At 44.3% G+C, this 14,569-nt stretch overlaps 1 protein-coding gene across 17 annotated transcripts in view; it reads right to left on the minus strand.

The window, feature by feature from the left end:
* NETO1 (neuropilin and tolloid like 1) overlaps positions 1 to 14,569 on the minus strand; it is a 93,539-nt gene that overhangs the window by 11,992 nt on the left and 66,978 nt on the right. For 2 of the 17 annotated variants that reach the window (XM_048840116.2, XM_048840119.2), the window contains exon 8: positions 13,277 to 14,467. The exons of 13 other annotated variants lie outside the window; for them this stretch is intronic. In XM_048840116.2, coding sequence (XP_048696073.2) covers positions 13,386 to 14,467 — 1,082 coding nt within the window. In that variant the 3' untranslated portion in view covers positions 13,277 to 13,385. Of the gene's footprint in view, positions 1 to 13,276; positions 14,468 to 14,569 lie in introns of those variants that run through there. 2 more of the 17 variants (XM_048840118.2, XM_048840120.2) reach the window with 2 other exon arrangements.

Raw genomic sequence — 14,569 nt, forward strand, 5'->3', positions numbered from 1 at the left:
AAAGACTAACAATATTTTCCACATCTCAAGGACGATTTTAACCAGTTGATTCTGGGAAACTTTCATGGGAGAGTGCATCAGCCACTTTGTTAGAAGCTCCTGAGATGTGTTGGATGTCGAAATCAAAATCTTGGAGAGCTAAACTCCACCGAAGAAGTTTTTTGTTAGTTTCCTTGACGGTGTGAAGCCACTTCAGTACAGCATGGTCGGTTTGCAGGTGGAAACGCTGTCCCCAACCATATGGGCGTAGCTTTTCCAGAGCATAGACAATGGCGTAACATTCTTTTTCAGTGACTGACCAGTTGCTTTCCCTCTCAGACAGTTTTTTGCTGAGAAACACTACAGGGTGGAATTCTTGATCAGGTCCTTTCTGCATTAAAACTGCTCCCACACCACGCTCGGACGCATCTGTGGTTACTAGGAACGGTTTGTCAAAGTCTGGGGCCCTTAGTACAGGGTCGGACATGAGTGTTGCTTTAAGCTTGTTAAAGGCCTTCTGACACTTTTCGGTCCACTGAACAGCATTTGGCTGTTTCTTTTTGGTTAGGTCTGTCAGTGGGGCAGCGATTTGGCTGTAGTGCGGTACAAATAGTCTGTAATAACCAGCCAAGCCTAAGAAGGATTGAACCTGTTTCTTTGACTTTGGGACAGGCCACTTTTGGATAGCATCCACTTTGGCCTGTAGGGGGCTGATAGTTCCTTGACCCACCTGGTGTCCAAGGTAAGTCACTCTGTTTAGGCCTATTTGACACTTCTTAGCCTTAACAGTTAGTCCTGCCTCCCTTATGCGCTCAAGGACTTTTTGTAGATGTTCCAGGTGGTCTGCCCAGGAATCCGAAAATATAGCCACATCGTCAAGGTAGGCGACTGCATATTCTCCTAATCCCACTAGGAGACCATCTACAAGTCTTTGGAAAGTGGCGGGTGCATTTCGCAGCCTGAAAGGGAGTACATTAAATTCATACAGCCCGAGATGTGTGATGAAGGCTGACCTTTCCTTGGCAGATTCATCTAGCGGTACCTGCCAGTACCCCTTGGTTAAGTCCAAGGTAGAGATGAACTGGGCCCATCCCAGTTTCTCTAATAGTTCATCTGTGCGTGGCATTGGATAGTTGTCTGGGTGAGTTACAGCATTTAGCTTACGGTAGTCCACGCAAAAACGTATTTCCCCATCTGGGTTGGGAACTAGAACCACTGGAGATGCCCATGCACTTCCAGAGGGGTGGATTACACCCATCTGTAACATATCCTGGATCTCCTGTTCTATAGCAGTTTTAGCTTGAGGAGACACCCGGTAAAGGTTGGACTCTAATTGGGTGAGCATTACCTGTGTCAATGGAGTGGTATGCCCGTTCAGTCAGTCCTGGGGTGGCTGAGAACGTTGGCGCGTAGCTAGTGCACAGCTCCTGGATCTGCTGTCGCTGCATACGCCCAAGGGTCATGGAGAGGTTCACCTCTTCCACACCACCAGCACATTTCCCTTCGTAGTAGACACCTTCAGGCCACTCAGCGTCGTCTCCTCCCTGGGCTGTAAACTGACAAACCTTTAATTCTCTGGAATAAAAGGGCTTTAGAGAATTAATATGATACACCTTAGGCTTTCGGTTGGAGGTGGGGAATGCTATGAGATAATTAACAGCTCCCAGGCGCTCCTGGACCATGAATGGCTCTTCCCACGATGCTTCCATTTTATGGGCCTGGAGCACCTTTAAGACCATGACCTGGTCTCCTACTTTGAAGGAACGCTCTCTGGCATGTTTATCATACCAGGCTTTTTGCTCTTTTTGAGCATCCTGTAAGTTTTCTCTAGCAAGGGCTAAAGAGGTTTGGAGGGTGTTTTGTAGGTTGGTTACAAAGTCCAGAAAGTTAGTTCCTGGAGAAGGTGTAAATCCCTCCCATTGCTGCTTCACCAACTGCAATGGCCCCTTAACCTGACGGCCATATACAAGTTCAAATGGGGAAAACCCTAAACTGGGATATGGTACAGCTCTGTAGGCAAAGAGCAACTGCTGCAACACTAGGTCCCAATCATTGGAGTGCTCATTTACAAATTTACGTATCATGGCCCCCAAAGTTCCATTAAACTTCTCCACCATGCCATTTGTTTGATGGTGGTAAGGAGTGGCAACCAAGTGATTTACCCCATGAGCTTCCCAAAGGTTTTTCATAGTTCCTGCCAGGAAATTAGTCCCTGCATCTGTGAGGATGTCGGAGGGCCAACCTACCCTGGCAAAAATGTCTGCTAGTGCCTGGCACACACTTTTAGCCCTGGTGTGGCTTAGAGCTACTGCTTCCGGCCATCGGGTGGCAAAATCCATGAAAGTCAGTATGTACTGCTTTCCTCTGGGTGTCTTTTTCAGAAGAGGACCCAGAATATCTACAGCTACTCGCTGAAATGGAACTTCAATGATGGGGAGTGGTTGTAGAGGGGCTTTGACCTGGTCCTAGGGTTTTCCCACTCTTTGGCACACCTCACAAGACTGGACATAGGTAGAAACATCCTTGCCCATTCCCTCCCAGTGGAATGACCCCCCCAAACGGTCTTTGGTCCTGTTCACCCCAGCATGGCCACTAGGGTGATCGTGGGCTAAGTTCAAGAGCTTGGCCCGGTATTTAGTTGGAACTACCAACTGTCTCTGAGGATGCCAGTCTTCCTGGTGTCCACCAGAAAGAGTTTCCTTGTATAAAAGTCCTCTTTCTACAACAAACCTGGATCGATTAGAAGAGCTGAGAGGCGGTGGGTTGCTCCGTGCCGCCGTCCAAGCTCTCTGGAGGCTTTCATCTGCTTCCTGTTCAGTCTGGAACTGTTCCCTTGATGCTGGAGACATCAGTTCCTCATGGGATTGTGGACCTAGGCTTGGTCCCTCTGGAAGCGATATAGGGGATGGAGCTGTTTCTGTTGACTGTGAACCGCTCTCCGCTGGTGCACTATGTTGGGATTCAGGCTCCGGCTGAGCTTCTTGTGTAGGGTTATCGGCTGCTGCCAGTTCAGGTTCGGTGGGGCCCTCTGGTGTTGAGGTTGCAAGTACTGGATTCAGTGCTGACACGGGGTCTGGTGTTGGTTGTTCGGCTGGTTCCGGTTCTGGGACTGGTTCCGTCTGGGTCTCTGGGACTGGATCCACTACTGCTGTTTCAGACATTGGCCTGGGGTCCAGGTCCATCACCTCTGACCGGGTCCTGATAGAAGTTTCCGGAACAGAGCTAGGCCTCACGGCTTGTTTAGCCTGGCTGCGGGTGACCGTTCCCACCCTCTTGGCCTGCTTCACATGCTTGGCCAAGTCTTCCCCCAACAGCATGGGGATGGGATAATCATCATAGACTGCAAAAGTCCACATTCCTGACCAGCCCTTGTACTGGACAGGCAACTTGGCTGTAGGCAAATTGAAAGAGTTGGACTTGAAGGGTTGAATCGTCACTTGGATCTCTGGGTTGATTAAATTGGGGTCCACTAAGGAAGCATGGATAGCTGACACTTGTGCTCTGGTGTCCCTCCACGCGGTGACCTTCTTCCCGCCCACACTCACAGTTTCCCTCCGCTCCAAGGGTATCTGGGAGGTATCTGGGCCTGTGGACCTCTGGTGTGATTCCGGTGCAATGAACTGTAATCTGTTGGGGTTCTTGGGGCAGTTGGCCTTTACATGCCCCAGCTCGTTACATTTAAAACATCGTCCAGCTGACGGGTCACTGGGGCGAGGAGGGTTGCTGGAGAACGGGGTGGTGGGACGATAAGGGTTCTGGAGGGTTCTTTGGGAGGTAGGTGGGGCTTTGGGCGGCCCCCGGTAATAGGGTGTGGTCTGGGGTTGTCCCTTCTGGTCTCCGCTCCAACTGCGACCAGTTTTCTTCTTCTCTGCCACCTCCACCCATCTGGCTCCAATCTCTCCTGCCTCGATTACAGTTTTGGGTTTCCCATCTAGGATGTATCTTTCTATTTCCTCAGGAACACCCTCTAAGAATTGTTCCATTTGCATTAGGAAGGGCAAATTTACTGGAGAGTCAACACTTGCTCCTGATATCCAGGCATCCCAATGTTTCACAATGTGGTAGGCATGTCGGGCAAATGACATGTCTGGTTTCCACCTTAGGGCTCTGAACCTCCGACGAGACTGCTCGGGTGTTATCCCCATTCTGACTCTCGCCTTGGATTTAAACAGTTCATACTTGTTCATGTGTTCTTTAGGCATTTCAGCTGCCACCTCAGCTAAGGGTCCACTGAGCTGCGGCCTCAGGTCTACCATGTATTGGTCAGTAGAGATGTTGTACCCAAGGCAGGCCCTTTCGAAGTTTTCTAAGAAGGCCTCAGTATCATCACCTGCCTTGTAGGTGGGGAACTTTCTGGGATGGGAAGTGGTACTTGGAGAAGGATTGCTAGGGTTTGTTGGGATATTCCGCTGAGCCTTTATCTTCTCCACCTCCTCCACACGCTTCCTCTCTTTTTCCTTCTCCTCCAGTTCTTTCTCCCTTGCTTCCATTTTCAGCCGCATGAGTTCTATCTGTCTTTCATGTTCCTTTTTTTTTTCCGCAGCCTGAAATCTGGCTAGTTCCAGCTTTTGTCGAGCCGTGGATTTTGTCATTCTAACCTCTCTGTTTTTAACTAACTTTACACCCAAGGTTTAGAAATAAACAAACAAAACTTGGCTGTAAAATTTTGCTGTGCTGGAATAGAATACCTATTCTCTGATACTGATTGTCAGCCTACAGAAAAAGACAATTCCCTTGTCTCTGCTCTGGGCCCAAATCAAAGCAAAAAACCTCCAACTACTTGGAAACCTGCTTACCAGCACCCAAAGGAAAAAAAAAATCCTTTTCAAACCTGTGCTCCTTGTAAAACAAAAAAATCAAAATCCTAAAAAAAAACCCTGCCACTTTTGTCTCCAGGCAAATGGGTAGAACACACACCCCCTATTTACTTTTAGGAAGAAAAGAAAAAAAAAAACTCTGGGTTGGAAGACTGTGAATTTCCCTGCAGGAGTTAAGTACCCTGCCTCCAGGCAAAGAAAACCTGCAATTCACAAAGATAATCCCCTTTTGTCTCTGCTTGGCCACAAAGCAGAGAAAAACCAAGCTGCTTTCAGTTTCAGCTGCTTTCTGGACTTCCTTTCCAAAGGAAAAAAAAATTTCCTTTTTAAAATCTGTATTTCTAGTTCAAAAAATCTCAACTGGATCTCAAAATGATTTCAGGTTAATCCCACCACTATGCCACCATGTCAAGGTTCCTCCCCCACTCTGAACTCTAGGGTACAGATGTGGGGACCTGCATGAAAAACCTCCTAAGCTTATCTTTACCAGCTTAGGTCAAAACTTCCCCAAGGTACAAAATATTCCACCCGTTGTCCTTGGACTGGCCGCTACCACCACCAAACTAATACTGGTTACTGGGGAAGAGCTGTTTGGACGCGTCCTTCCCCCCAAAATACTTCCCAAAACCTTGCACCCCACTTCCTGGACAAGGTTTGGTAAAAAGCCTCACCAATTTGCCTAGGTGACTACAGACCCAGCCCCTTGGATCTTAAGAACAATGAACAATCCTCCCAACACTTGCACCCCCCTTTTCCTGGGAAATGTTGGATAAAAAGCCTCACCAATTTGCATAGGTGACCACAGACCCAAATCCTTGGATCTGAGAACAATGAAAAAGCATTCAGTTTTTTACAAGAAGACTTTTAATAAAAAATAGAAGTAAATAGAAATAAAGAAATCCCCCCTGTAAAATCAGGATGGTAGATATCTTACAGGGTAATTAGATTCAAAAACATAGAGAACCCCTCTAGGCAAAACCTTAAGTTACAAAAAAGATACACAGACAGAAATAGTTATTCTATTCAGCACAATGCTTTTCTCAGCCATTTAAAGAAATCATAATCTAACACATACCTAGCTAGATTACTTACTAAAAGTTCTAAGACTCCATTCCTGGTCTATCCCCGGCAAAGACCCAGCATACAGACAGACACAGACCCTTTGTTTCTCTCCCTCCTCCCAGCTTTTGAAAGTATCTTGTCTCCTCATTGGTCATTTTGGTCAGGTGCCAGCGAGGTTACCTTTAGCTTCTTAACCCTTTACAGGTGAGAGGAGCTTTCCCCTGGCCAGGAGGGATTTCAAAGGGGTTTACCCTTCCCTTTATATTTATGACAAGATCCCAGAAGGAGACTGAACTAGAAGTTCGTAATGTACACTCATTCAGCACAATGACCAAACTATAACACAACCCATCATAGAATCATAGAATATCAGGGTTGGAAAGGACCTCAGGAGGTCATCTAGTCCAACCCCCTGCTCAAAGCAGGACCGATTCCCGACTAAATCATCCCAGCCAGGGCTTTGTCAAGTCTGACTTTAAAAACTTCTAAGGAAGGAGATTCCAAATGCATTCCAGTATTTCACCACCCTCGTAGTGAAAAAGTTTTTCCTAATATCCAACCTAAATCTCCCCCACTGCACCATTAGTGGGGGAGACTATTGAGACCATTGAGACCATTGAGACCATTACTCCTTGTTCTGTCATCTGCTACCACTGAGAACAGTCTAGAGCCATCCTCTTTGGAACCCCCTTTCAGGTAGTTGAAAGCAGCTATCAAATCCCCCCTCATTCTTCTCTTCCTCACACTAAACCATCTCAGTTCCTTCAGCCTCTCCTCATAAGTCATGTGTTCCAGTCCCCTAATCATTTTTGTTGCCCTCCGCTGGACTCTTTCCAATTTTTCCACATCCTTCTTGTAGTGTGGGGCCCAAAACTGGACACAGTACTCCAGATGAGGCCTCACCAATGTTGAATAGAGGGGAACGATCACGTCCCTCAATCTGCTGGCAATGCCCCTACTTATACATCCCAAAATGCCATTGGCCTTCTTGGCAACAAGGGCACACTGTTGACTCATATCCAACTTCTCGTCCACTGTAACCCCTAGGTCCTTTTCTGCAGAACTGCTGCCGAGCCATTTGGTCCCTAGTCTGTAGCGGTGCATTGGATTCTTCCGTCCTAAGTGCAGGACTCTGCACTTGTCCTTGTTGAACCTCATCAGATTTCTTTTGGCCCAATCCTCCAATTTGTCTAGGTCCCTCTCTATCCTATCCCTACCCTCCAGCATATCTACCACTCCTTCCAGTTTAGTGTCATCTGCAAACTTGCTGAGGGTGCAATCCACACCATCCTCCAGATTATTTATGAAGATATTGAACAAAACCAGCCCCAGGACCGACCCCTGGAGCACTCCACTTGATACCGGCTGCCAACTAGACATGGAGCCATTGATCACTACCCGTTGAGCCCGCCAATCTAGCTAGCTTTCTATCCACCTTATAGTCCATTCATCCAGCCCATACTTCATATTAGCTAACTTGCTCTATTTTTCTTTTATAACTTTAAATCTTTACAATTTTAACTCAAAACATAAGAAAATTCTAGTTTTAAATAGTCCATATCAAATTAATGCACCAGTTAAAGGCAGTTTTTAAAACCATCTAATACTTTTTCCAACTGCCATTTGAATTGCTGCCCAGTCATTGAAGCACTATTTCATGACTGTGTATGCCATGTTACAAACACAGAGAATCTTTGCTTTCTGCTTGATTCACATCCTCTCAGCTATTGAAAATGTTGGACACAAGATGGTGCACTAAGACCAGAGGATCTAAAAACACATTCAGCGCTCAGAATATGAAGTAAATGGGTGACCTCACGGAAAGAAAAAAAAAACTGTTTCTTCTTACAGCACATATTAGGGACAATGACTAAAACCCCAATATATAAAAGATACAAAGTGGCCTCTCCCCTGAAAGCCTACCATTTGGGGGCACTCATCTGCAAAGTTCGACACCCAACTTCTAATCTCTGCTCCAAATCAGGCACCACCTCATTCTGTTTTGTAAAGGGAGCCTAAGTCCCCTTGTGAATCTACTCTGATGTTTTCCCCAAAAAACTATTCAGTAAATTTGTGTCAAATTCTTAAATAATTTTAGTCAACATCAAACTGCACTTTTCAGCAAATAAACCAATTGTCCAAAATTTTTTGCACAGCTCTAATTGAGAGTCATTCCATAGGCCCAATTTATATAATACAAAACAAACAAAAGCAGTATTTTTTTTATTTGTTCAAAGTCTAATTTGCTGCTTTTACCTATAGATAAGGTAAAGTAAAGCAAACAGTCCTCTCAGCAAGAAACATTTTATATATAGTTCAAGCAACTATGATTCAGGAATAACCCAAACCTCTACTACAACCCCCAAAAGAGTGTATGATACACACACATTTATATGCAGTATATTGGATGTCTGTGTATAATATGAGTGAAATATACTATTATTTACCTTCACCAAATTTCTCTAAGCTTACATGGCTATTCTAAAAAACAAACACTATTATACAGCAGCGTCAAAATATTTGTATAAGGTCAAATCCCAACTTGTCATTGAACTGGTGAGGCCAGAGCTTCACAACCCAGCTGAGCTCAGTTACCATGGAATGGTTAGTGAATTCTCAGAGGCATGCCCTCTTCAGGAACAGAAATGGAGCAGCTCTTCCCCGTCCTCCCCCTGCCACATCTCTTCCCCTAGGATATTTCTTCACTACACAGTTAACCCAGACTCTTACCTGTTTTCTACCCAAACCTCCCTCCTAACCATCCACACAGAAAAGCCACTGACTCGGGTTTGGAGGTGATTTCATACTGGGCCAGCTGTGGGGGTGGGGGTTAGAATCTGTGCTCTGTTTAAACTCAGGCTGGAACTCACACACTAGGTGATGAGGATGCAGGCTAAATCACTCAAGAGCCGATGGTCGTCCAGCACCTTTATACAATTCTCCTGAAGGGTAGACCAACTAGTTCTCTTGCAATGCATAGTTGACTGGAAAAGAATCAAAGATTCTTAACACAAAGAACCATGGGATATTCCCTGAGACTGTATGTAGAATGAATGTAGAAATAATGAGGACACACCAATAAGGGTAGGGTTTTACAATGGGGATGCCCATACTCAGGTACTCAAAGCAAGGTGTTGATCATCAGTGCGATCTCTGCAATGAAGATGAAACATCAGAAGCTGAGCTAGTGACTCTATCCCCCATGACAACACATAGCAATGAGGGTGTTGGGAAGTGAGTTCACATTTCACACAATCCCCCTGAGCGTCAAATAAGTCACAGCACTGTGAGCAAGATATTTACATTTAGCCAACGGCTCAATTGGGACTGTTTATTCCCCACTCCTCCTTACTGAAGAAGAAGGACTTTCTTTTTACAAGATCATGAGAAGTGAAATCTTTCAGGTATTCTTCCCACCATCCTTGAAACAGTGAGAAAAGATTTTTCCTTCAAACACTGGGGAAAAAATGCTATACATCTTCCACTTCATTTGTGCCATTAAAAATGTTAAAATAGCACACACTACAATACACTTGTTATTAATCATGAAGGTGGCATAATGTGTACTTTCCTTTCCTAACATTAATGACAGCATAATACCAAAAAACAAACAAAAAGAACCAACCCACCCAGCACCTTCATTGCCATTAGGAACTTGTCAATAACAATATTTTACTTAATGCTATTCTGTCTTGTTTATGGCTACCCTGAAGCACATTTGGTCAGTTTACATATTATTTTATTATTGGTTTTATAGTACCCCTCAGAGCCCCAGTCAGGGACCAGGACCCCATTGTGCTAAATAACATACAAATACAGGACAGAAATACTGTGTCTGCCCCAAAAAGCTTACAATTTAAGCAAATGGGAATTTTGCTAAGGGTTAGCAGTAGATACACACCAGTACTTAAGGGTTTTTTAAATTTAATTTAATTTGTAACTGTTTGATTAACATTAAATAATGTGGATTATGGTCAAGATTCTACCACTCTTAAATGATAGGTCAGGTATCAACTTTGGTGGCATAAATGGGCCCAAAGAGTCAAAGGTGTTAACATGACTCTGTACAACACTTTTAAACAAGAATCAGGGTTTGGTATACAAGACCTCAGCCTGCTTAGTGCCATGGCAAACACATTATGACAAATCCTTTTAACCCTTCAATAAAGATACAGAAAGAGAAGGAAAACAGTTAAAACCATTGAAATGTAAAGTATTAACTAAGGTTTTTATCTTAACAACATCCCTTATTCCCTATCCCTCCTGTTATGGAGAAATTTTAAAAGGAAACCCTACTAATCGTTTTAGATGGTGTTAAAGATGATAACTTTATTTGGGGGTGGGCGGGAGGGAGAGATGAAGTTATTTGAGATGGGATGGAGATGTTGTTATTCTTGCTGTTGTTAAAGTTCAGTCCAAGTTTCTAGAAGACAAAACAAACACAAAGGGAAGAGAAAAGACAGTAAATGCAGCTTTTGTCTCTGGTGTTGACCCATTTTCAACATTACTACTGGAAAGCCGGAGGCACAGAACTCAGCCTTAACAGCCACTCCAGGGCCTGGAAAACTTGTACTCGCATCAGGCTCTTTCGAGCATTGCTTTTAGCTGCCTCTTTTTCTTTACAGGCTTTCAGAAATGTTGCAAAATATACAGTCTTGGCTGGCTAAACCAGACTCTTATTAGACAGAAGGCAAAAGGAGAAAGATGGGAAAGAGAAGAAATTAGGTAAGGAAGGAAAAGGACACATGGAGGTGGGGGAGCAACAAAGTCTCACATTCCAGATGCTGTTTGCGATTTAGCAAGACCTAGTGGTGTCATCTGGGCCCCTCTTTCTGACTCACTTGGGTCAGGACATCCCTCAGGATTAGGGTGAGGAAGGTCCAACATTTTTACAGTGTATCTTGGGGTCCCAGGAAATCGCAGAAGTGGCAGCCATGATGGTGAAGCTCAATCTTTCCCCGTATTTCAGTCAGCAATTGTTGCATTAGCTTCCACCAATTTTTCTTCCAAGTCTCCTTTTTGAAGAATCACAAAAGGGATTTATGGGTGGAATAGGTCGTCTTCCCTTTCTTTTGTCCACCAATTAGGCCTATTTTCTAACACACCAATTTTGGTTCATTGACTTCCAGTCCCACATTTGTCTTGTGTACCAGGCAGGATCTTAACATAGTCCTTGAATTATATCAGTAGGCCTTTTTGTTTAGACTAATTCAGTCTGTCTCTGTTTTGCACCTTTTCCCACCAACATTTATTGTCCCTAAAGGGCAACAAAATGTCCGTAAAGGGTTAAAAATCAGTTGAGGATCAGTGTGGCAAAGGGTGTCCCAAACATTCCCTCTTTCTCCTACTATCCTAGCGGGAAGGAGTGAGAGTAGCATGAGTTTTGTCTATTTACCACTAAGTTCTTCATAGCAGAGACTTTTTCTTACTATGCATATGTACAGTGCTTAACACACGGTTGGTTATGAACTAACATAATAAACATAATAAATAATAGAGTCCCTACACTGTCTCAATCCCATTGGAGGATTGCCTTTACACTAGACAATCCTCTTTGGGCAGGCTAATTTGGCTGGAAGGATGGATTTAGCTGGTAGCACTGTGCAAGTAAATCTGGTCCTATATTCCACAATCAGAATATGTTTGGGTTTAGAGAAGGAAACTAGGAAGAATCATAGAGCCTCCTTTAAGACAGCCAAGCATAATAAGACGTCTAAAAGGCTCAGTGCAATCTTTTTTTAAACTGAGGATGGTGATAAAGGGAGGTAAAAGAATGATATTTTCTGTTGGGGGTTGGATGAAGGAGATTCCCTTATTGGCAAGCATGTCCAGTGCACTCAGGATTATGGATAGAGGGATGGAGTACTAATAAATAGCTGCCAGAAGTGATAAAATGAGCATCTTGTCTGTTGTGGATACAGAAGGATTTTGGGTTATCCATATATCCAGGTTCTGAGAGTCTGCTTTTAGGTTAAAGAGTAGGTGTGGCTTTTCAGAAGCAAAGCTCACTGAAGGGGCTATAGCTCTCTGTAGATAGTATGTCTGTCATTAATCAGGCTGGAGATCACTGTCAGAGTTAAGGTAGGTGAAGTGAACAGTTACTAAGTGGGGAAGGAAACACCTATAATATTTATAAGGATAGTTCAGGGAAGAATAATTTTTCAAGTCTCATCTGAATGTAAAACAAACAGCTTTTTTTTCTTTGTTGCCCTTTCCTTATGCTCCTGTTATTCGGATTTTAAATGTAATTTAAAATTCATATTTAAAGTATGCTGCAGTCGCTGACTATCACATATAGGAATTATTAAGTACTATTGGGGCATGGTAAAAGGGCATTTTAAAATGAAGTTGTATTTTGAAAGAACACAAAATGGGATTGAACCATAGCCAGATGAATTGAACAGACAGAGCTTAAATGGACAAAACTCAATGATATTTGATACAGCTGATGATTCTACTCACTGAATACTGAGTTAATACTGATGTGTTAAGAGTCTCTGCTACTGTTTCCGTCATATTAGAATCAGTCACTGAGTTTTGTTGGTACAATCAATTTAGACTCGCTTTGTATGATACTGTTGCCCTTACTTCCGACACTAGTGTCCAATTGTGATACCATTGTCATTCCTCTGCAGAGCAATAGCAAATGTCCAGGTTCTTGCAGGACAGCTTCCCACTGGAGGAGAAACCAGTGATGCAGAGTTTGGGAATATTCTAAAGCATAAACTTGTTTTAGTTACACATATAAACCAGTCCTGGAACACAGGTACTTAAACAGCATTCAGGCAAAGCCTTCTTTCAGATTTCTCTACCTAGAATTAATGCCCAGTTTCCAGGGAGATACTGTGCCTAAAGAATGGATTCTACTGAGAAACTGAGGCAGAAAGCAAATTCTCCTGCTACTTGCAAACCATCAGGACCACTGTCACGACACAAAGCCTTGCATAACAAAAACTAATACCATCATAGAATGTGTTCCAAAGCGTGAACATTGCACTCTAAGAAACGGAACTTGGAAGCTTTGTGTAACAGTGCCATTTGGTGACACCTATCATAATATGTAAGAACATTTACTTTGCCACTCTTTCATAATTGTATTTTGTCTATGCACATGTGAAATAAATACTACTAATAATGCGAAACCCTTACTAAACTCCACTACGAATACCACCATGGACATTTCAGAGCCCAGTTCAACAAGGCGGGAGGAGGAGGAGCAGCAAAGTGGGAGCGAGGGTGCTGAGATGGAGCACTCCAGACAGGAAGGTTGAGTATGATAACAGGACATACACAAATCTGTGATTGTACCATTCCCCACCCCACCCCCTTTCCCTTTCTGTTTCCCAAGCAGTTGTGTTTCTTTTCAATAAATGGATTTTTTGGCTTTGAAAACATTCTTTATTATTGCATAAAGTAAAAGATACCTTAACCCAGGAAAGAAACAGGCACTGCAAGTCAGCGTAGCAAACACAGATTCCTACTAACATTGGATCCACTGCACTTCACTCCCGTGCAGGGCACCAGACATTACTGGTGGCTTTCAGCCTTAAATTGCTCCCTTAAGGCAACCCTAATCCTTGTAGCCCAGCGCTGGGCCCCTCTAATAGCCCTGTTCTCTGGCTGTTCAAATTCAGCCTCCAGGTGTTGAACCTCCGATTTCCATGCCTGAGTGAATTGTTCACCCTTCCCTTTACAAATGTTATGGAGGGTACAGCACACGGATATAACCGCGGGGATGCTGTCATCGGCCAGGTCCAGCTTCCCATACAGAGAATGCCAGCAGCCCTTTAAACGGACAAAAGCACAATCCACAGTCTTTCTGCACCGCCTCAGCCTGTTGTTGAACCGCTCCTTGCTGCTGTCAAGGCTCCCTGTGTAGGGTTTCATGAGCCATGGCATTAAAGGGTAAGCGGGGTCTCCAAGGATCACAAAGGGCATTTCGACTTCCCCTATGGTGATCTCCTGGTCTGAGAAAAGAGTCCCGGCTTGCAGCTTCCTGAACAGGCCAGTGTTCCGAAAGATGCATATGTCATGCACCTTTCCGGGCCAGCCTGCGTTAATGTCAATGAAAGACCCAAGGTGATCCACAAGCACCTGGAGAACCATAGAGAAATACCCCTTCTGATTAACGTACTCAGAGGCTAAGTGGGCTGGTGCCAGAATTGGAATATGTGTGCCATCTATCGCCCCTCCACAGTTAGGGAAACACATTTGTGCAAAGCCATCCACAATGTCATGCACATTACCCGGAGTCACGGATCTTCTGAGCAGGATGCGATTAATAGCCCTGCAAAGTTGCAGCAACATGATTCCAATGGTCGACTTCCCCACTCCAAACTGGTTAGCAACCAATAGGTAGCTGTTTGGACTTGCCAGCTTCAAGACTTCAATAGCCACCCGCTTCTCCACCGTCAGGGCAGCTCTCAATCTCGTGTCCTTGTGCTGCAGGGTGGGAGCGAGCTCCTCACACAGTCCCGTGAAAGTGGCTTTTCTCATCCGAAAGTTCTGCAGCCACTGATCGTCATCCCAGACTTGCATGACGATGTGATCCCACCACTCAATGCTTGTTTTCCGAGTCCAAAAGTGGCATTCCATGGTGGTGAGCATGTCTGTGAATGCCATAAGCAAACTCGTGTCATATGCGTTACTCGAGTCGACATTATCGTTGGAGCCCTCACTGTCACTTTGGATCATAAGGAATAACTCGACTG

Source organism: Caretta caretta, chromosome 2, assembly GCF_965140235.1.
Source record: "Caretta caretta isolate rCarCar2 chromosome 2, rCarCar1.hap1, whole genome shotgun sequence".
Classification (NCBI taxonomy): Eukaryota; Metazoa; Chordata; order Testudines; family Cheloniidae; genus Caretta; species Caretta caretta.